The 24,688-nt window shown below is 33.3% G+C and overlaps 1 protein-coding gene across 1 annotated transcript in view; it reads left to right on the forward strand.

The window, feature by feature from the left end:
- mon2 (Mon2 homolog, regulator of endosome-to-Golgi trafficking) overlaps positions 1 to 24,688 on the forward strand; it is a 261,987-nt gene that overhangs the window by 119,646 nt on the left and 117,653 nt on the right. Inside the window, exons 17-19 of the mRNA XM_085807699.1 lie at positions 4,902 to 5,056; positions 19,804 to 19,891; positions 22,322 to 22,423. Of these exons, the coding sequence (XP_085663825.1) occupies positions 4,902 to 5,056; positions 19,804 to 19,891; positions 22,322 to 22,423 (345 nt within the window). The remainder of the gene's footprint in view (positions 1 to 4,901; positions 5,057 to 19,803; positions 19,892 to 22,321; positions 22,424 to 24,688) is intronic.

The following is a 24,688-nucleotide window of genomic DNA, read 5'->3' on the forward strand; positions in this document are numbered from 1 at the left end:
TATACAGTAAATTCATTAAAGAGAACCAAGAAGTATTTTGACAACCATGTTGAGTTAACATGAAAAATTTTAAAATATTTGCATTAATCTGTGCTGTGTTAGTGCATTGAATTACAGCATAGGAAATATTTTAGTGATACATGAGAAACAAGATAGTTTACCAGTTTGCTGTGCAATTTAACCTTATTTCCTTTGATGGCAGTAAGCTGATAAATTTCATTTTAGTGTATAATTGATACTTTGTAATATAATTTTTTATTTTATTTCAAAGATTCATTACAGTGTAGTCTTTTTTTTTCACAGGCTCATAAAGGCAGCTTAAAAATTTGTTTCCATTTTCAGATGTCAGATAAATGAGAACAAATATCCTACGAATCATCTGTCTATAATACTGCAGCTAAAGGACAGATATACTGTTTTTGAAGCATGATGGTTTATCATTTGAGAGAAAGCAAGTACTAGGGCTCAATTTCATAATAAATGTAATTTTTTTACTACCATTAGGGGCACAGGATTTAAAAGAAATCTCCGAAGATCTCTGAATCCTTAGCTGTGAAACTATTCAGACTAGATCTACACATATTAAAAATAGACCAGTTTGGGTTCCAGTTGTTTTGGAAGTTGCCAGTTTCTTGATGTTATTCAGAGTACTTGTGTGTTTTTCTCAGTATGACTATTAAAAGTCTTCTTATTATGATGAGACTGTGAAAAGAAGTCAGTGATTTATGGCTGAAATTAAGGTAGAACTGATGAATAAATAAATATCTTGCATTTGAAGGTTATCATTCTGCCCAAGAAATAGCTCTGTTTTTATTTAACAGTTAAACAGCTTTTTCTTTTAATTGCTGTGATTTATGTATTATTTATGTACAGCAATGGCATTTCTTAACTTCATTTCTGTCAGCAGTAAGCAAATGGGATGTTTTGTTTTTAGGGGCTTTTCAGGAGGTTTATGGGCTTCATTAATGACTAAGAGCAGCAATTCCTGAACATTTTAACTTGTGGAACCCTTTAGGCACTAGTCTGTGTCTTACAAATTAATTATGTATTAGAACTGCATTACAAAGATAAGGAAAAGGTATAGATAGTAAGGGAATGTAAAGTGAGGAAATACCAAAACAGTTGAATATCCATGAAATGGAGTTTTATTTCAAAAATTTTTAATTTACCATATTTTTTTTCAATTTATTCTCAATGTAATACTGTCAGAAATTGTCCAGATGTAAAGTTCTTTCTAAGCTCAATTAATGAAAACAGTTTGTGTTGCAATAAAGATATACATAACTGCTCGGAGCACCATTAAGGTTGTTACAATAAGTTCAGTTCTTGCAAGTTGATCATTAAATGCTGTTCAAGTACATATTCATTAAATACTTTTTATTTGAAATTTTTATTACACATTATAAAAGAAAATTGCAATTCAGTTTTACTATTTTGTAATTATATAAACTTTCCCACGAGATATCTTTTCAATGGGTACCTTCACACTGCAGTATTTATGGGAATGAGATATGCTTGCGAAAAAGGAGGGTACGGTTCTCCAAAAGCCAAAAAGGAGTGCAAGCCTGTATTCTATTAAGCTTCTGACATCGCTAATATATCAAAAGACATTTAGAGATTTTGCCACTCGGGCTTGTGAGGGCAAGCTTTGGAGTGATCTCTCAACAAATCCAGCTTTTGTTCTTGACCACCCGCGAACAGTTGCGGTTGCATCTTTTAGACTATTGACGGGACATGACTGTCTACAGAATCATTTATTTCCCATTGGACTAGCTGATTTGCCAGTGTTGTATGTAATAGTGGATGGCCAACGACAGTGGAACATTTAGACGAGTGTGGAGCACTGACAAATTTTTCTTGTAGATTTCAATGCTATTGGCAAGCAAGGAGTTTAATGGCCTATGTCACTGGCATTTGACAAATAAATAAATAAATAAATTTTGTAATTATATTACACTGTAAGCCTTTGTAAGGTTTATGTTAATTTTTCTAACAGCTAATCATTATTTGAAAGTTACTTTCCTGTCTTCCTGAATTTCATCATACAGCTTCCGGCCAGAATGTATTTTCAGAATCATGCTTGAATGCAAATGAGGAGAGGTATCTACTGACTTCGTGAGGCAGCCAGTGATTCTGACTAGCGTGGTTTGCCTTTTTAGGCTACTCTCTCTTTTAAGCTATTAATACTGTTACGAAATGTACAGGCGCGGTAAGATGGCTTCCCCACAAAGCAGTTTTAGGGTTCCCATAAAATGGCAAAGGAGGGCAGAGTTGCCACATTTGGCGAAAAATTGCCCATTTGGCGACATTTGGTGACAAAATTGGTGATATTCCATGGATGGTTGGAGAACCTTCTGGAATGAATTCTTACCGGTTTAGCCCAGAATGTTCCCGAACACAAGCCGAAAGCTATATAAACCCTGCAGGTCTGCAGTCAGTTAATGTGTATGCTTTGTCTAGCGAGCTGATAGTCAGTCATTGAGCGAGTGTCTCGAAGTCTAGCGCTGAGATGGTTGTTGAGTGCATCGAGAGAGTCTTTTAGTGCATTGCAAATTAGTGCATCGTCGAGTTTTGTCTTAGACTGTGCTGAGTCGAGAGCTATACTCTTGTGTATCGTCGAGTGCATCGTGTGGTGAGTCTCGAGAGTACATGGAGTTCCGAGAACAAACAAGCAGAGTTGGGAGCTGTACTCGGGTGCTTTGTGGAGAAGCTGTCTCCACCATTATTTCCTGACAGTGTAAAGGCTGTGTCGCTGAACGTGTCAGCATGTTTATAACAGTTCGACGAATGAAAAAGTGATTTTGGTCCTGAGAATATTGGTAAATAAAGTGTGCTTCGATACTTCATCAAGTGTCGTTGTTATTCACTTCAAATCCACACGAACCCCGTACGAATGTGAAGGAAGAAAATAACGCAACAACTGGTGTCAGAAGAATAGGAAAAACGTAACAATATGCTCGGCTGTACTTTAGGCCCTTTATAGCTTCGTTAATTAGCATTAAGGGGCCATCTCTGTTAAAGTCTTGATAGCTTCGACTATATCTTTTAAGTTAAGATTAGTTAAGTTTTAGTTCTTAGTTTCCTGAGTTCAAGCCCGAGTGGAGGCTTTATTGCCAAGAAAGAAGTCATCTGCTAAACTTTATTTGGATTAATAAAGGGTAATTTAACCCTTCTTACGTTTTGTTCTCTGTCTCACGAACTTAAGCAAATATTCGCTTATTAGTTCTTATGGTTCCTTAATTTAACTGCAACTTAAAGGTAAACAGGTTGGAATCTTACGCCTTAATTAAGACAGAGCTTAAAGTGATATAAAAACATTTAATCATTCTAATATACTTTGGTTTAGAAACAAGAGTCTTAGTTTACTGTTAGATGTTTATGAGGATACCCTACTCCTTTGAGTTCAAAGTGGATAGTTTTTTGTTTGTGCTGAACATATTCAGTAACCATTCAAAGCCATCCAAGTACCTTCTCTTGGAATTGTCAGTAAATAAAATTCAAACTAGGTTTTCAAAGCTTTGAGATGCTCTTGAATATTTTGCTACATTTTTCCTTCAATTTGGATGTTATTTTTTTCCAGGAAGGTTTATATAAGGTTATGCAATCATTTTTTTCCAAGCCATCAATTTAACATGATATAACATGTAGCCATCAATATAACATGTTTCTGTTAAAAGAAGACCCCTTTGTTTTTGCATCAAGAACTGTGGTATCCCTCCTGACAATTATAGATTCCTGTGCTACAAATTTTGACTAGAATGCCATTTTACACATCCAGACTTCAACATTTTAAAATTTCATCCGTATCATTGTGGTCCTTTAAAGGATTACTTACTTCCTTTGTGTGCAGTTCAAATATATCAATGCTTTTTGTAGAGATAATCACCTTAATTTAGCATGCAGCATGAGGGGTTTATGATGGCATCTTGAGCCTGCTTTTGAGAGGTGACAGTTTTGTACTGTGTATTATTTTCTTAATTAATGAACACTTACTAGCTGCACAACTAAACCTCACCAAAGAATGAAATCCACAGGAAATGCAATTGGTCGAAATCAAGTAGCCGTCTTTGTTTATTATGGAACTAAGTTTTGAGAAGCATCGAAGAATTCACGAATTATTGAGAATGAGTGGAAAAGTTCTCGAATTGCCACTTTCATGCAATGTCAAGTATCATCTGCGAGAATAATTGCTGTTGAACATTTTTTATTCCAAATGTAACTTCTAAATTTTGTATTTTGATTTCACTTTTAGTTTCCTATTCTTTCATGTAGTTTGTTTTACTTTCCTGGAGTGGCTGAGAAGTCTCTAGGAAGCATATTGGGAACTACTGATTTAGAGGACACTAGATATCTAATATAAATGCTGCAATACATTTATTGTTTTTCAGCGTGGTTCTGTTTAACTGAAAAGGCAAAATCGCTGTATGGCTCATTGGTTATAATGTTTAGTCTGGTTTAAAATTTTATTGTTTTCTGACACTTGATTGTGTTTCATCATATGTGAAGAAATGTTCTTTCTAGCTGAATTAGGTTTAGTTTAGTTAGACATTTCACATTAGCAGTGTTTGTTTTAAACCATTCTAGGAAGTTCCCATCTGAATGTTTCATGATTTGGAGTATTTATCTTTATTATAATCTACTATAATATGCAATGTAATTAATCATAATGATATTTAGAATTAGATTTATTTTAATTTTACTAAGACATTTCACTTCAGCAATGTGTTTCTTGAATCCATTAGGAAGTTCCTGTTTCAATGTTTCATGATTTGGAGTATTTATCTTTATTATAATCTACTGTAAGATGTAATATAATTCATCATAATAATATTTAGCCATATTTATTACATGTGCATTGTATATTGTTATATTTATTACATTTGAAAATTTTGAATTTGCAGCATCTTGTATGGATTCTTGGTTTGAAACCGTCTACTGGGGGAAGTCTAAAGGCTAGTCGATCAACTGATTCCGCTAATGCTGTCATAACTACTGCAGTTATGGCTGATTTACCTGTGCTATCAGCTATGCTATCTAGATTGTTTGAAAGTTCTCAGTAAGTAAAGTGATTCTTTGATTTAAAGTGAAACTTTTGTAATTTCATATTTCATTTTTTCTGCTTTCCCATGAAAATTTTAGAAATTTTGATGGTATTTTGGTCAGTTATGGTATTTTTATTTCATTTTCTCCCATTTATTGCATATTTTTAGTAATCTGAGGTCTATAAATGCTGAGAATTATAAGCAGGGGGAAATTAATGAACTGTAAGTCATCTAATATATTCAATGCAGAGTGATAGGATATGCCTTGTTGCCGACTGTGGTCTATTGCAGCAACATATAGTTTCAGCATTTCATTGTGTGTAGAAGAAATTAATTTTTATGTCTACAACAGCAGTACTGCAAATTCTGTGAATTGGCTTTTATTAATATTCTTCAACTTTACTTTGCTTACTCTCTACTCTTATTTTTACAAACTAAAATTTTCACTGAAATTTATTTGAACCATTTATCTTTTTTTAATATTAGTTTTGCCCTTTTGAATTTATTATTTCCAATGTTTTAGCCTTGGCAGCTACTTTAGGGGAAAAGTGACTTTATCTTTTTTAAAAATGTGATATTTTATAAGTTTGTAATTAAGAGTAAATATTAAAAAAAATCATTGATATAATTATTTCTTTTATCACATAAATTTAAAGTCTTTTGGATGATTTTGTCCCATAATTATGTTAGTTATTCAACACTATTTTACTGCTATTTGTGTTTAAAAGGATGTTAGTTATAATAGACCTCAGATGTTGAGGTTATGGCAGCTCGTGGAGCCAGCCAGTGCTTGCAAATTTGAAAGAGTTGAATTACCATAGAAGAGATCTTTTGTGATGAGGTAAATATTTCACTTTTATGAAACGGATTGAAGTTCTATTATCCTTCAAGGCCACAGAGGACTTTTGCATTGCACTTCTGATTTGACCTATAGGTGCCACTGCTAAAAACCCTGATTGAGCCACTGCTAAAAACACCAAAAGCAGATAACAGCTGCGAGCAATAAATCTATGACTGCCTCGTGGCCGCCACAAGATGTTATAGTGATTTCTGAAACCTTTCTCCCATCTTTTGTACATTTATGATGTAAAACTACTGACCTAATAAATAAATATAAAAATAAAGTTTCATTGGAAGAGTTTAGCTACAGCTTATAGTTTTTTAGTATGTGAAATGTACGCAATGCAGAATGGATGATAGCATTTCACCATTATTGGCCCATAAATTCTGAAGCTGTTAAAGAGAGCTGAATAACAGATGAATATGTGGGCTTGAACCCTTTATAAGTGTGACCTGGCTGTATGAGAGGGTTAGTCTGTATTCAGTTGCGAATACAGATGCATGTATATTGTGTTAGTCATGTTTTATTATACATTCTATTACATTGGTTAGAACATTATGCGAACATACTCTCTACCTTATGTATTAGGTGGGGGGTTAGAAGACAGTCAAGAATCATCTTTAGAGTTCTAGACAAATTCTCTTGATAAGAACTAAGGGCCTCAATCCCAGAATGCAGACCCAGACACCAAGCGGGCACACAGGCATTCTTCTCACTTTAGGTGCAAGAACATGAAGGGGTAGCAGTTACTTCTCCATGTTATTTGGCAGTTGTGTTACCCACTTGGATGGCCGAAACTATACATTCTATCACATTGGTTAGAACATTATGCGAACATACTCTTTACCTTATGTATTAGGTGGGAGGGGAGGTTAGAAGACAGTCAAGAATCATCTTTAGAGTTCTAGACAAATTCTCTTGATACGAACTAAGGGCCTCAATCCCAGAATGCAGACCCAGACACCAAGCGGGCACACAGGCATTCTTCTCACTTTAGGTGCAAGAAGAACACGAAGGGGTAGCAGTTACTTCTCCATGTTATTTGGCAGTTGTGCTACCCACTTGGATGGCCGAAAACACACTATCTAGGACAGCACAGGTTGCTCCTTCTGGCAGTAGGAAGTGCATTTGGGTTATTAGGCCTCCATAGTTGCTAGTGTCATATGATTAGTGATAGTGAATGCAACCTGGGGGTGTTCATATTAAGACAAATGTAATCAAATCAAAAACTGATGCAGGATGCTTTATTGGTATGAGAATTTAGTTTTATCTATGTTATTGCCACGTAAAAGGGGCTGTACTCACAAGTTCAGTATCTAGAGTGTTTTCTGTGATTGAAAGAATATACAGAGACTAATTCAGAAAAACTTGTAAGACACAGCCAAGGTTCTGACATTGTGTGTAAACCTGTTAGAAAAATCATCATCACATTAAGATGTCTTCAGCTGACCATTTGGCTTCATTGATAGTATTGGCACATCATTGCATACATTAGTATATTTTATAGTGTCATATTATGTCATTATTATCATTTTCAGAATTATCTTATAAACCACTTCTCGAATTACCATTGACATCTCAACAACTTACTACCAGACTACAGTGATGCATAAAATGTATGGCAGATGTAATGGTCTGACATTGTCTTCTTTGGTGATTATGGTTTTATTTGAGTGAAAAAAAGGTTGCATGCTTGTCTTTTCTCAATGAGGTGAGAGGTATTGAGAAGACTGCATTTATTTCTTTGATTATCATGTCATTGATGAGTGTTCTTGTATGTCATGCTATTACATTTAAAATCAGATCAGCTGTCATAAGAGTTCAGCCATCATAACAAGTGCTCAATATATCAGCGATGTTCTATGACCATCTGCATATCCATACTTACAATATGTCACACAGGTAATTTTCTAGCAAGACAAAGCTATTTCTCCATTTCAGAAATAACAAGACTTCTCAGTGTTCAATGTCTCAATTTTTCCATGGTGATTTTGATCACCTGATTTATGCTTCATTGAAAATATATGAGATATAGCCAAATGAAAAGAGATGCACTGTGACAGTTCTACAGCATATCTTGAACTTTTGATGTGAGTTAAGGCAGCATGGATGTCTGTTCCCCAGGACATCATTAAAACTGTTTCTTTCAATTCCATGTTATGCAGAGCAGCAATAAAAATTAGAGGTGCACACATTGAATATTAATTTTGTTGACTCTCGTAAAGTTATTTTTTTAATTCTATTTCTGTCATTCCTGCTTTACATATCTAAAAAATAAAGTTGTAGCTTTCTAAATGTTCTGTTTCTTAACAGCATTATGTGTATTTTCATGAAACATAGCCTTTTCATAACAATAAGTAGCTAACAAATTTTTTTCTGATATTTATTTTAAATCTAGGTTTTTGTGTTTTATGTATAAGTATTTAGAATTTTATAAAATTTTTAAGGTTCTTGGTGTATGTGTATTAGAGATGAAAAATATGATTAAGTCATATAATTACAGTTTTACTAAAATTAGAATGCTTAGTGATCTGTTAACAGTTGGAATTTTGTGATGATTTTCTTCATATATTAAGCTTATTAAAGAAAAAAATAATTTCTTATTTTAAAAGGCATCAGTTGCTCATAAGAAATACATAATGTTTTTGGTTCACTAAAAGTTTTAAAGAAATTTTTTTAGATCTGAAGGCAGCTATGTTTTAATAGTTTTTCTTGTAACTTTAAATTTGTGTGTTTAAATGTTTTATTTACTCTTTAAATTTGAAGTAATGAAGTGTAAATTTATGTTTTTGGAAATAACATGCTGTGATATTCATGAAGAATTTTTAGCAACTATCTTCTGTTAGTGATACCCTCTGACTCATTCTCCCCCCCCCAAAAAAATGCTGCTTTAAGTTGTGTATTGTATTGCTAGATTTACTTAAGAAGAGTGTTTTAAAATCTTTTGCAATTTTTTATGAATGCATGCATAAATCAATTTTTTAATAAATTTTTTCAGTATTTGTTTGACCTTTAACTATGTTTTGTTTTACAATAATGTGTGCATTTTTAAAAATTTTATGTTACATGGAATAGTGTTTTTATTTTGGTGGAAGTCTTAAAACTTTCTTTCATTAAGTATCTGTGCTAGTATTAATTTATCTGTTCAGTTTTATTTCTGTGCACGTTTTGCTAAAATTAATGTATATTTATTGTGGAGTGATGCACAGTACGTAAAATATTCACCTTTTACTTTGTGTACTCCTGTTTGGAAAGTAATAATTTCTGTTTTATGGCATGCTGTGAAATAATTGGTAGCTGTTTGATCTATTATGTCCATACTAGTTTGGGAGCAAATTTTTTATATTCTTCCCTTACTTTTTTCTTACTTTTATTTGGTGATAGTTTCATACTATAGTAGAAGTTTCAATTATTAACATTAATTGTTGCTGATATTTCTTTCTTTTGAAATGCCTCCAGTTATGTGCCATTGGCTGGCACATTGTCACGTGTGTTTCACAGCTCCCAGTAAGTGACAGCTCACTCTTACTCCAAAATGCTTGCTTTATTTATTTATTTATTTATTCTGACAAGGCATATCTTTCTATCTGCAGATCTCAGTTATATTGTTTTAAGTGTTAACAATTGTATTTAACACTGAAATATTTAAAAATGCAGGCATATGCAATATATACCAGGCAATTATCCCAAGCTTCAGTTTTTTTTAAATGTCTCTGAAGATGCTACATGATTACATAAGATTTTTCTTAGAAACCTCACAAGTTCAATATCTACAGGCTAATTGCTATTCATAGAGAAATATGTAAATGAAGTTGTTTTAACATTTGTGTAATAATTAAAATATTTGAAACATGAACTGATAATTATTAATAACATTCCATTTTTACATATTAGAATAAATGTAAAATAATTTTATTCACAAAATTTTATGAAGGGTTTGTGTAACAAAATATTACAGAGATGTAACATTTGTCTGTTTTTATTGAATAGCATGTCTACTTTCCATCTGTGATTTGAATTATGTATAAATGAAAGAAGAAATAAATAAAAAATAATAACGTTTAAATTTTTTTTTCAGAAATAAAGGAAAAGTAATAAAATTGTAAAATTGTAATGTGTTGTAAGTAGGTTAAAGGGAATTTATTTCCACTAATGATAATTTCTAAACTGAGCAGACATGTTACGAGATCCTTAAATGGGAAAGAGGTGAGTGATTTCTTTTTGAGCATTACAGCATAGTATTTTACAGTAAATTCAAATCCAAGAATTTACCAGATAGTCTGGCCGAAATTTAAAGTAACTAAATAATTTGAATTAGGCATGCAAGGAAAGAAAAAAGGCTTTTAGTAAAGGTATAATCATGCACATTTTTCACGTGTTGGAAGCATTTCAGCCTTTAGGTGTAAATCTGACAAAAATTCAATCATGGATAAATGAAAAGTGCACATATACAAGTAACAAATTATAAATAATGGATTATAGTATAAAAGCTTACATAGTTGTACATTCAAGAAGGATAAGACAAAAAATTTAACATGTTCTATAATTGAATGTAATTTATTTAAAATGCTTATTGCAAAATTTTTGCCAGCCACAAATCAAACTACAGTTGTTTGTGTATGATTGTGAGTGAATTTGAATGAAAACATGTAGAAAAAGAGCATTTTTGTAAAGATATAGTTCTGCACTTATCTGAGAACATCTGAGTTTTTAAATAATGTGCAATTGTGACATAAAATTAAATCATGGAGCGAATGTAGCACATGCATACATTGTTAATATATAAATGGCTACAGAGTCGTGGATGGCAGAGAAACAGTCACACATTCATAAAAGTTAAGGCAATAAAATGAAAATGGGTTGCACTTGAGTTTAATTCATTTGAAATGGTGATTTAATCAAAAATTCCTCCACGTATTGTGTGAATAATTGTAATAGGTTTTGTTCATAAAGCATGAATATTGCTGAAGACTGCTTTTCATTTGTGTTTGATTATTTTTTCTGTATTCTTTCAATGTGAAATACTGGTTAAGCTGTGTAATTTTACTCATGTTAGGTTGTTACTTAGCATAACTACTTTTATCCCATAACATGGTATCTGCTCACTTCATTTCCGTATTTTGTAAAATATTTTTCTTTCTTATTTTCCTTAATGGCTTACAATGTATGTTCATGGTCTTTAGTTAAAAAAAAAAAAAAAAAAAAAAAAAAAAAAAACTGTGAAAGAGTAACGTATACAAATTCTGATTGTAAACTCTGTGTTGAACATAACCACATCTTTTCCCTCACAAAAAAAGCCTTTCTGTGAAGTTTACTGACATCACAAATTGTTGACTTTAGGAATTTCTTTCTGGCTGCAATTCCTTATTGGCTGGAGGTGAATGTAAAGGCTAAAATAATGTGGATTATTCCTTTTGACCTTTGCAGCTTTTATTTTAATCAGCGTTTTTTGTTTTAACACACCTCTACGACCAGGACCCTTGCAGGGGGGGGGCATAATGGTGCGCAGCAGATGAGTGACCAAATTTAAGGTCAGAGAAATGATTATCAAGCATATTATATTTCAATGGAAAAGGGCAGCCAATTTTAATTTGCACCTTGGGGGGTGTTCTAGGATCAGTACTGTGTGTGACATTAGAATTATTGTAATGATTAGAAATTATAATTATATAAGTTTCTAAAATTGGCAGGCTTAATGGAAAAGTGGTTAAAATCAATACGTTAAGGAAGTTTTACAATATAGAAGTAGCATACGATAAATTAGGCATAATTTAAAATATAAACATATGTATGTATCTGTTTCTATGCTTTATAGCATGAGTACATTAATATAACACATTTGTATTTTTAAATTCATTTTCATATATGTCATGTTTATGGTAATCATTTATAGTGTGTAGATTAATGGTGAGTAATGGTATAGTGAGTAAATGTCCAGTTATAGTGAGTGGGTATAGTGAGTAAATGTGGTTTAGTGAGTAAATGTCCAGTTATATTTAACTTTTTGACTGACAAACCCTGATTGTAAATTTGTATTAAACGTAACCAACTGCTTTTTTAACAAAAGCCTTTCCGCTGAAGATCTGAAATTTACTGACACCACAAACTATTGGCTCTAGGAATCTTCCATCTGACTGTACTTTGCTATTGGCTTAGAGTGAATGCAAACATTGAAATGCAAAATAAATGCTAACTTTAATTCATACTAGCCCCTTATATATCCTACTTAATTTAGTTATATCTCATTTTTATCCTTAAGCAGAAACATGCAGTTAGAAACATGCTTATTTAAAATTAGTAGCATGGTTATTTGAAAAAAAGTTAAATTGGCCTATACTTTTTATGAAGTCTTCCTGGCCAGTGCTGTCCCTTAATATAGTAACATGAAAAATTATCTGTTTTTCTAAACTATGTTTCAGAGAAATTCTCTTTTTTTTTTTTTTCTGAATTGTGTTTCATTTTTGATTTCTTCAATTCAAACATTTCCTTCCTCAATTTATGTATCAACCCTGAGTGTGATCTCGAATTTTAAGATTAAATATTTCGGTTAAATTTTACCATGTAGAAGTCAAAGTTTTTGTGTTTTTTTTTTTTTTTTTTTTTGAGAATGAATATAAACTTTCAGTAAACATAACTGTGAGCACCAGAGGGATGTATAAAAAGTTAAGTTTTTATGATTTTTATAAAACTGATTTTTTTTTTTAATGTATAATGATAAAACATGAGTATTTTCATCATTTAAAACTGTAAGTATATTTCTATGACCAGCAGCTGCAAAAGGCTGAGAATATAAGTAATTTTATGGATCCTTGTATACTGGATGATTGCAAAATATCATGACCTATTTTTAGGGTTGCAAAAGTATACCATTCATGTTTATTTCATGTTCTATGGCAGCAGTGATGTTTATTTTCATGGCTGCATAGTGTGCTGGTGAATGAGAGGGAGCATAATAAGTTAATTTAGAGCAAGGAATTGTTGAATGAAATTGTTTTGTCTTAAGAAGATGTAATCAAAATGGAGAATAAAGTTACACGTGCACATGTTTTGTAATACGAAGTTTTTTGGAAAGAATTGAATGTTGAATGCATTGAATAAATCATCTCTCGATGTGGTGAAAGTAAATTACAGGAAATACCATGTTTACTTGCCAATGAACTACTTGCGGATCGAAAGCTGTCTGAACTCTCATGCATTATGCAATTACATACAGAAAATCACAGTGTGGCAAACATGCTTGTCTTGGAATAATTTCTACAACAGCTATCTATGAATGTGCAGTCTGTTTACTTATCAATCACCCTTCTCATGGTGTTTTGCATACTGCTTGTATATATTCTGCGAAATCTGTATTTTATGATAATATTCATTCTAAGTTGTTGAATGAATTTCATAATGTTGTTCAAGCTCCATGTACAAACCAAACTGTCAAATATTCATTTCAGCATCATATTGAAGCTTTTGGCTCTTCCGTTTTTTCCAAATTATGTCAGCTTGCACTCAATCGTTTGAAAATTGGAAAAACGGAATTTCGGCATTTCTTGGATTTAGGCTACGGGGTCCCATCCAGCAGCAGCTGTGTATATGGTACTTAAAAAGGATATGAATGATTGGTGTCCTGTCGATGATTTTAGAGCTTTTATAATGTTCAGAGTAAAAAGGGCAAGTATCCCGTTCCTAGTATTAATGATTTTACTAATGAACTCGATGGGTCTAGCATATTCTGCCATGTAGATTTAGTTAAAGAACTTCATCAAATTCCAGTTGCTCCTGAGGATGTCCATTAGACTGCTATCTGTACACTCTTCGTACTTTTCGAGAGCACTTGAATCCTGTTTGGTTTGTGCAGTGCATCAAGCACTTTTCAAGGGTTTATCCATGAAGTTATGATAGGTTTAAAATGTGTAAATGCATTTATTGATGACACTTTGATTGCCTCCACAAGCAGGAAAGAGCATCTACGAGCTCTCTTTTAAAGATTAGATTATTATGATTTAACCATAAAACCCTCAGTGTGTACATTTGGAGATCCTACCTTAAATTTCTTATGAAATAAAGTCTCTAAAGATGGTATTTTTCAATTTGCAAATCGAGTTGATGCAGTTTCTAAATTTCCTAGACCAACAAGCTGAACACAACTTCACCAATTTTTTGGCCTATTCAGTTTTTATGTTGGATTTTTACCACATGCAGCACACATTCTGTCCCCTTTAATTAAGTTTCTCGAAGGTGATGCCAATGAAAAGAAATCATTTTATCTAACTAGAAAGCCTGAAAGTCCTCTCCAGTGATCTGAGGAAGCTGAAGAAGCATTTATAGAAGCTAACAAAGTTCTTGCTAAAGCTACCTTAAGGCATCCAATTCCTGATGTTTCAGCTCAGTCTTCGAACTGAGCTGGAATGCATCTGACATGCATTCAGTCAGACTGGATGTATCTGACATTGCTGTAGGCAGCTCTTTTATGCAACTCCAAAATGGTCATTTGAAACCTTTCCTTTATTAAAAAATTGAATAAAAGTTATTGGAAATAGTCTGCATATGACCGTATACTTTTGGCAGCACATGAATCTGTCAGGAGATTTCGGCACATGTTAAAAGGTTACAACTTCATTATATTTACCAGCCCATAACTGTAATGTTTGCTTTCAGACAAAAAGCAGAAGACAAATCGAGTTGATGAAAAGTGCTCTCATCAACAATTCAGATACTTAGATTATATCTCTGAATTTCCCACTGATATGCAATATGTTTAAGGTAGGGAAAATGTTATTTCCAACACACTCTTCCAAATAGAAGTAGATTTTGTTTCTCACTCACCTATTCTGGATTTCAAACTGTTAGCTTCAGCACAACTCACAGGCAATGAGCTACATCAGTTGCTAAATTCCAAATCTTCTTCTTTGAAGCTCTCTAAACAGTATTTCCTTCTTTAAGATATTTATCTCTTCTTTGACTACAACTAATATTCCTCATCTTTTCATTCTCTTTTGATTTAGACCTGATATGATTTTCATAAGTATTCACAACCTTTCTGATCCAGGTATATCTGCCACTTAAAAATTGATATGTTAATGTTACATTTGGCCTGACATGGATACTTTTATCGAGAACTCTGTGAAGGCTTTTTATGAGAAATGTCAAAGTTTAAAGATACATAGGCATACAGAATCGCCCATTTTGACTTCGTGATGCCAGATTTTCTCACATTCACGTAAATGCACCTGAAAACCCTCACTGGACAGAATCATTACCTCTTATACTTTTAGGTGTTTATTGTTCCGGCAAAGATGGCATCCAAGCAGTTTAGTCTGAGAGGGTATATAGTACTGCCTTCAGATATCTTTTGCTCAGATCAGCTTACTCCGCCACCCTGTCACCAACATATGTTAATTGTTTATGATGTATAATTCAATCTCTGATTCCTATTGTAACATCAAAACACAGTTTAGAACCTGTGCACATTCATCCATCTTAAAATTGTGCTGTTATGTTAATCTGAGAATTGACACTGTCAAGCCTCCTCTTTAACTTCTTATTGGTGCTAATGGATGGAGTATGAGTAAGCAAGTACATACCAGTCAGCACCGAGCGAGCATACCACCATTGATTTCTACAATGGCGACCCAGAGAACTACACATGTTCCCCCCTTCTCACTGAGTACAAATGATGAACTATGTCACACATGCCTAAGCGCTCTTTCACACTTCATCTCAAAGCTAAGGGCGACACACAAGCCAAATCCTCTTAAAATCATGCTCTATCTTGCAACAGTTGGTCCAACTAAGCATCCCCACACCCCACAGCACAGCCCATTGACAGAATGATCAAATCTCGTCAATGCACTGGGCTCACAATGCAGGCTTAGTTCACACCACCAATCATATCATATTGCATAAAAAATGCTTGGGAGAGGAGTATGTGGCGATCTTGAGAGCTAATAAAATGCTGGCATTAGAAAGTAGTTCGAATGTGAGAATTTATTGCCTGGGAGCTTTTTTGCAACAGCAGTATGAAATTCAGCTGCCATATAACAGACCCAGGATCAAATCCCAATGTCATTATCATTTTCAAGGGCATGCAAAATTCATATGCTACTGCACTTCTCATTGGTGCTAATGGATGGTGACATGAACGAGCAACTACATACTATGAGCACCAAGCAAGCATACATTCATGTGACTGCTACACAGTTGTCACACAGTTTACACTTGTTGTCTGAAATGAAGACATAAGGCAAAGAACTGCATGGTTTCACTGAAATGTATGCTGCATTCAAAAAGATATTTTTTGGTAATGTATCCAGAGCAGCATAAAACAAATAATGATAACAATGAAGACAAAAATAATTCAGTTTGTGAAAACAAGCTGCTTAGCATGCAAAGGAGCATGTTCAATGTATTGACACATTAAAGTTTATCTTCTAATCCTGAAATTTTTCTTCAGACACTTGTTATAAAGTTAGCAGGTAATAACTCTAAGTGTCATGTTTGTGCGTTAGTTGATATAGGATCACAAAAATCATATATTTTAAAGTTTTCAGCTTTAAAAATGAATTATGAGCCAATTAAAGAAGAAACTGTGCAACATTATTTGGAGGGATAGTAACAAATGAATCAATATGTAAATTTTATAAGATTTATTTAGGTAGATTTCATGGTATCTGTATTCTTGAAGCATTAGATTAAGAAATGATTTGTGGTAAACATCTCTTGAGTTAGCTATGGACCCTGGATTCAAGAACTTGAAACTTATTATAAGTTATGATTATATATATATATATAAGTGACATGCAAATGGACCCAAGTCGTATTGAAATATTGATTGAATCAGATGTCTCTGGAAAACTCTGTACATATGAAAGAAAAGAACTTGAAAGAATTTAGGTGCCATGAAGACTAAATTAGGGTGGACAGTAATAAGGAAATTTCCTAGAAGTCAGAATAGAAGGAATGTGAATATGACTGTATCTTCACTGTTTGCAACCCAAGTTATGTAAGAAGCAAAGTTTGATTTGAGAAGTTGGGAATGTAGTTGTGTTGGAACTTCTGCATTGCAGCCAACAAGTCAAGTGTTTTGGGACTATGGGATACAGAAGTAGACACTCTAGAGATTAATCCAGGAAGCTTGGATTTTAAAGAGGATGAAGTGGTGACTAAAAGGAAAATCCTGTCGATTCTTAATCAACTTTTTGATGATATAATTTTTACATGTTCTGTAACATTATATTCTAAACTTCTTGGAAGACAAAGGAAACATGGATGCTGAAGTTGATAATGATATAAAAGAAGATTTTTTGACGGGGACGAAAAACATAGCATATTTAACCAACATTAAAAGTACCCAGACTGTTTGGTGGGAACAGGTAGATTAAATTGTGTCTACATACTTTCTGTGATGTCAATCAACTAGTTGTATGCTGCCACACTTTTTATCAGATGGGAATCAAAGCATGGGATATCAGTACAATTACTACAACACTGATCAAGTATTACTTCTCAGAAGATAATTACCATACCCAGATTGGAACTTCTAGCAGGTACAATTGGAGCTAGGTTGCATAAGTCAGTGATGGAAACTCTTAAATTGGAAAACATAGAATCTTTCCTTTAGACTGACTGAACGATGGTTGTTACTTGTACCTGCCATGAAGTCTAGTTGTCAGTTTTTTTTTTTTCTTTTTTCCAATAACAGAGTAAGAGAAATAACACAACTGACTTCCTCAGACGTATAGGGATGTATACCATATGATTGGTATCCTGCTGATTTTCCTTCTGGGGGATGTGGAGCAATTTATTGTGACAGTGGAAGTAATTTTATAAGAGCTGCTACTGCTTTAAATTATTAACTGGAAGAAAATTGAAGTTTACAGCTCTGCAAAGATCTGTTAAAAATGCATTCCTCCTTCTGAATCATGGTGGGAGAGAATGATAGGTGCTCTTAGACAACTGCTGAGAAAAGTTCTTTGGAAAGCATTGTTAGATTTCAAAGAATTACAAACAGTTCTCAGTGGCTGTGAAGGTATCATCAACCCTTGACCTCTAATTTACATTTCCTAAGATCCAAGTAATCAAGTTCTCTTGACTCCTAATATGTTCCTGAATGATACTGAAGAAAATGAAATACCTGCTCTAGATTTGGTAGAAGCTTATGACCTCAATAAATGGTTGAAGTGCAGATTAAGATTGAAAGAAAAGTTACAGCGAAGATTTCTTTGTGAATACTTAGCCCACCTAAAGATGGAGGTCATTAAAAAAATCAAAGAAAATAAATGTTGATGACATTGTATGAAAGTGATAATAAAAGATGTTGAGAGTGATCCCCCTGTAAAAGTGATAGAGCTTGTGCCAGGCCACAATAGTACAGTTAGAATTGTACATTTCAAGATTGCATTAGGTGTATTGTAATGGGCAATTCAAAGAATCTACTCATTGGAAATTTTTGGACATTAAGATGCTACTGAAGCAACATAAGACTTAGCTCAGTCCAAAAGTGTTAAAAGCCTGAAGACAACAGAAAAGATAAAAGGATTGGTGAGACTACCAAAACAATCTGCATGTGGTCGTGGCATTAAAACTTCTAAACAGTAATTTTTAACTTACAAAATTATTATTTGTAAAGAATTTTAGTGTAGTCCATACGTCATTTTAGTATTAGAGTTATGTTCCCCCCAGGAAATAAAGTCTATAATGTTAAAACTTCTTTGAAGTAAATTAACATAAGGAGAGAGAATTTTAGCTATTGATGAGACAAACCTTTTGATGCTGATACTTAGTTACAGGGAATTGGCAGCAGCATGTTCTTTTCTGTTGTAAGATAGCACTATGTGAATGTGTAACATGTAGCAAACCTGCATTTTCTGTAAAAGTGTGTTTTTAATACTCTTATGAAAAGTATTTTTTTTACCCACATAATATGACTCAGTAGAATTTGTTTACTGAAGGCAAATGATCCTAGTTTTCCAACACCAAATTCAGTTCTTGGCAAACAAGCTGACTGCATGATATCTTCATAATTTTCAGTTTATATAAATTGAGTATAAGCCGCTGTCACTTAGAGATACTCTCCATGAAAGCATCCCATGTAAAACCAATAGTGCTCTAATAATCAGTTTACCAACTGTTCATGGTAATGGTGTGGTAGGTATACTGAAGTGATTAGCATTTAGTTTCAGTTCACATTCTTTGCAGTTCATATATATAAATGTCATCCAGGAGGATCAACTGAACATTCGTTTAATAGATTCAACACTTGAAAGTTAATGCAAGAAAGCAGTTTATTATTAACCTGCATATACATTTTGCAGGATTCAACTTTGTGTTTATCTGTCATTGAATATTACCTGGTTGTAGGAATGTGTGGGAATTAAAAAAAAAAAAAAAAAAAAAAAAAAAAAAAAAAAAAAAAGGAAATAGTGTAAAAGAGAGAGGGCCTATGTAATGTGAATTTTAATAATAAAATAATAAATAAAAAGTTTAGAGTGGCTTGCCAAAAAATAGGAAATGCCTGGTTGTAGATTTGTGTGTGTTATTGGAATTTATGTATTTGCATTATTTGTTCTTTCCAATGTAATTGTTTGAAAATGCCAATAAGAAGGTTTCATTCCCCCTTCCCAAATTAGAAGCTTTAGGTAATTGCCTGGTTGTCAGAAATAATTTCGTAATAGGTAGTTTAAAGAAAGGGAATATATATATATATATATACACACACACACACACACACACACACATATATATATTAGCAGAATGTTTTCTGTTAAAAGTATTTGCACTGTAGTGAAAATTTAAAAAGTACTGTGTGATGCTTGTTCATTTTTTTATTTTTGTTAGTAATGTTTTTAATGAATTTAATTTGATATCCTGTATACATACTGCTTTAAATGTGTAAAGATATAGTTATTCCTCATATTTCCTTTTATGCAGGTACCTGGATGAAGTTGCTTTACATCATCTAATAGATGCCCTGTGTAAATTATCTTCAGAATCAATGGAGCTTGCATATACAAACAGGGTTTGTAGAATTTGAATTTTGCTTTTTGCTGTTTTAAGCAGAGAAGTTGCAGAAGTTATGTGCAGTACTATGAGCAAATTGTATTTCATTTTGTTCTGATGGTATAATGTATTATAATTGCAGAAAAAGTAAAATAGATGTAAGATTCTTTGGGGGAGGGGTACATTCTAAGCTAATACTGTGTGAAGTAATACAGAACCACACTGTGTTTTATAAAGTATTTAGAATGTAAGCCCTTAAAGAAAAATGAAATTAAATAGTGTACAAAGTCCACGATCCAGAACTGTCGGGACTTTGGTTCCGGCTTTCAGGTATTTCCAAAGTTTAAATCATCAGTTTAAATTTAGTAAGATGACATGTAAACATGGAAATATTAGGATTTTCTTTATAGTTTAGATCAGAGAGAAAAAATGTAATGCCCCACAACCATTCAAGTGCTAAAAGTGTGGTTGTTGCCAACATCAGTACAATGTCAGTCAGTGCATTGTCATTGGCCATGGTGCCACTTTTCTAGCTTGCAGGTATCAGAAGGTGACATGGAATGTCAGTCCGAAGAAAAATCACATTTTTGGCACACCTACTTCCTGCTGTTAGGTATTTTCATCAATATTCTCCATTCCTAGATATTTTAATATTATTTTATGTATTAATGTATTTTTTGGCGGGTGAACCAGATTTTAGGATCTTAGATCATTCTAGATATTAGACCACCGGATTTCGGACTTTGTGCTGTACCTTGCTCTTATCCTCACTCCTGTTATTTGTAAAAGTAATTGAGCATAAATAGGAAAAATGAAACTGAATTAAGGACAGATTTCGAAAATTTAAAAATTCCTTACAATATTGAAGAATGTAAAATTTGGCAACTGTGTTCTTTATGTTGCTGCTGTTTCATTTTTCAGCGAATATTTTAGAAGAGAAACTAACACTTTTATGATTGAAACAGAACTAAGAAATCTTCATTTCTCTTTCTATTCTTTGCATGTGGAATCTTTCTGTATTTTTTAAAGTGTTAAGGGGACACAGGAGCCTTTCAATTTTCTTTTTTAACAAATTGAAATTTGTAATGAAAATTCCTGTTGCATTTTCTTTTAATGAGGAATTGCAAACAAGATTTAGGGGGAAAAAGCATTATTAAACTATTGTTAATGCAAAACTTAACATTGTTTAAAAAATTTTAAATGTATTTGTAAATATGTTGTCCTCTTCACCTGCAAGGTTAACTTAAAGGTGGCAACTGTAGTATTTTCTTAGGTAGACTACGACTAAGATAATCAGTTAGGCAGAGATATGCTGACAAATATCAAAACTATGTCCTGTATCCAGGGTGTCCCAAAAATAGTGCCCAAACTCTTCACAGCCAGATTCCTCGTTGGGAGTACATAAAAATGCCCAAAGAACCGTATCTGCGAAATCCATACTTTATGAGAAACATACGCCACAGTCGATGCAGCGAAAGAACACTTTATTTGACACATCAACAGCAGTATTTATAAAGGCAGATGTTCAAAATATCCGCTGTGTATATCGAGGCAGGCTTGAGTGCTGTAGAATGGATGCATGCACACATTGCAGCAACACGGTCTCTACCGAAGTAGAAGCAGCATGCAGACAAGTAACTAAATCTGTTAAGTGTAACGTCTCAATACACCAATACCTTGAGATTGATCTGGCCAATTACGTACAAGAGCATAGAAATGCATTGAAGCCTCATCATGCTGGAACCAAAGGCTGTGTATTAGTGCTTAGGATATGTCATCGAGGAACTTGGTTAAGACATCATGGGGAAATGCCAAGTTAGACTGTTCCCGGAGCCATTCAGGCAACAGATATTGCCCAGGCAGGTGATTCCCAAGTGTGCTGGCCCAAACATTTACAGACCAGCGTTCTGCTGCCAATATGCACAGCAAATGTTTTGAACATTATTATCTGGAAAGATATGCAAAAGCTACTGTTGATGTGTCCAGTACGGTGTTTTTCGTTGCACCGGCTGTGACGTATTTTTCTCGTAAAGTATGGATTGTACAGGTACAGTTCTTTGGGCAGTTTTTATGTAATCCCAACAAGGAATCTGGCTGTGCAGAGTTTGGACACTATGGGACACCCTGTGTATTTTTTACTTCTTTCGTGCTAATGTTTGATTCACCATATTTTAAATTTGCATCTCTCTTCATTTCACACACGAAGTGCATTCCTTGCTTGTCCAACCTGCAGGATAGTTCTTTTAATGAGCATAACACTGCACAGGTTGGGGGAAAAAAACTGTCATAATCACCTGATGTCGAGCTATTATTTCAAAATAGACATTAGGAATAACGTATGTGGAAACTTCATGTTCTTCCATCATATTGTTTAGATTTTATTAAATAAATTGTCCTTTAAACAACCTGCAAAATACCTGTTTAACTCAGCATGATCTCCTTATTACAGGAACCATCTCTGTTTGCTGTAGCAAAGCTGCTGGAAACAGGTTTAGTAAATTTATTTCGTGTTGAAGTTCTTTGGAGACCTGTCACTAACCATTTGCTTGAAGTAAGTTACATTTTATTGAGACTCTCTTGGCTATATATTTTCATATAAATGTTTCTTAGCATAAAATTGTGTCTTGCCATTTGAGGTCTACCCTGGTCATAGCAAGAAATAAAGTGATTATAAAATTTTTAGATTAGTAATTTTTTTTTAAATTCTGGGAAAAATATAGTGTTTTTTACTTGCAGTGTAAATCAAAGTATAATTATTTTAAACCAGGGTTTCTCAGCTGGGGAGAAAGAGTAGTAATTGTTTTTTTTATAGTAATGAAATATAATTATGGAATAAAGCAAAAAACTTCATTAAACCTTATTGGGTTTGGTTTAAAATCACTGCAAGTTATTTAAACATCTACAAATATTTGAATGCCAGAATTATTAGGCTTGATGCCATCTGTAACTTCTGCACACATGCATCTGTGGTTCATCAGATAAACAACATTCTTTTTAATAATCTTTAATAGCACACTACAAAAAATTTGTAAGCTTTAGGGGTATGTGATAAATGATGCAAGAAAATGATAATGAAAATTTTCCCTAACAAAACACACAAACAAAAACAAAAAAAATGTTAGAAATGTATTTAAATTTTTACTATACTGTAGCTAATTGTGAGATGTAATTTAAGGTATCTTATCACCTGAAATTGTTATTTGATTGAAAATATCTTATTACCTTTGAATTTTCATACCTTTGTACTTAGTCTTTGATTTGTATTTATAGGCCCATTATTTTTAAGCACATCTTAGAATTTTGTGTGTGTGAACAAAATTTCAGTACACGTGAAGTATTAGTACTAATGAAAGTTTAAATTTTAACTGAAAATAGTTTTCCCTGATGCATACTTCTTAAATTCTAAAAATATTCTTTTAGTTTAGGCACTAGTTTATAAGTGTTAGTGCTTCCTGTTTATTTATCCTGGAAATGGATTCAAAACACAGAACCGAAGTGGCTGGTAATGAATCTAAAAAATGTAAACACTGGATGTAAATTGACATATTTTAACTTGAGAATATACATTCCGTACCAAAAAGAGGCCGGACCTGATTTTAGTGATGAAGAAATTGTCGCCTCCTGAGGTCAAGTATGTGATATGAAAGTGGATATCAGTGTGTTGATTTTTCTGATTAAGCATGAGAAGACTAACTCTTTTCTTAAAGGTTTACACAACAGGAGGCCATTTAAAGCATTTAAAGCTAGTATTAGATGGTTCAAATGATTCAAAAAGTACAACAATCTACATAACATCAAAGTCACGCGTGAGGCATTAAGTAAATTTCCCAGATGTCTGACAGAAATAAATAAGGAGAGGATATATTTGTCTAATCAAATATTTAATGTCAAAGAAATCACTTTGTTATAGGAGCAGATGCCAATGCAGACATTTATTGCAAAAGAATAATGTATGGCTACATTTGAGGATGTAAAAGATTGGATCATTCTTATGATAGATGGCAATACTTCAGGGAACTTGAAACTTAAATACGTTACCATTGCAGGTCTTTAGAAACACTGTGAGTAGGTTGCCTATAATCAGGAAATCCAGTAACAAGATTTGGGTTATGAATGTGCTGTTTGCAGGTTTGTTAAATAACCATTTCATCCCCCAGGTAAAAGAATACTGTGCCTAAAAAGAAATAAAAAAAGGGGCTGTTTCTCTAGGATAATGCTTGCCATCACCTGGGGGAAATGAATGGCATATTCTGATATCAGAGTTGCTTAGCTCCTTTTAGAATTACTACATTATTACAGCCTATGAATCATGATGATATTATGAATTTCAAAGCGAGTCTGTGGCATGTTTTCCCAAGCAACCAAGGTCATTGTTAGTAGCGAGAGCTTTTTATGATTTCTGGAAGAATTGATATTCTTGATACTGTGGAAACATAAGGGTGGTATGGGATAAGGTCAAGCAGACATCAGTGAAAATTGTGTTAAAGAAACTGTGCCCAGAAATAGTTTGAACTTGTGTAAATAAAGGAGAGGTGACAATTTCTGATATGGTTGAGTTGGCAGAAGAATAGAGAAAGCAATGCAGATGTTTATGCAACTAACATAACAGTTAGAACTGAAAGTTGATGATGATATGAGCTTATGAGTTTCTTATGGGTCATAATGAAGAGCTTATTTATGGTCATCACATTCAGTTGGAGCCATTCCAAAGTTGTGAACAAAATACTATGTTGATTGGGCAGCTTGCAGAGCTTATTTGTGATCATCATATTCAGTTGGAGCCATTCCAAAATTGTGAACAAAATACTCTGTTGAA

The sequence above is a fragment of the Stegodyphus dumicola genome, chromosome X1 (assembly GCF_044657685.1).
Source record: "Stegodyphus dumicola isolate Sdum_Otavi_A_Nest chromosome X1, ASM4465768v1".
In the NCBI taxonomy this organism is placed as follows: domain Eukaryota; kingdom Metazoa; phylum Arthropoda; class Arachnida; order Araneae; family Eresidae; genus Stegodyphus; species Stegodyphus dumicola.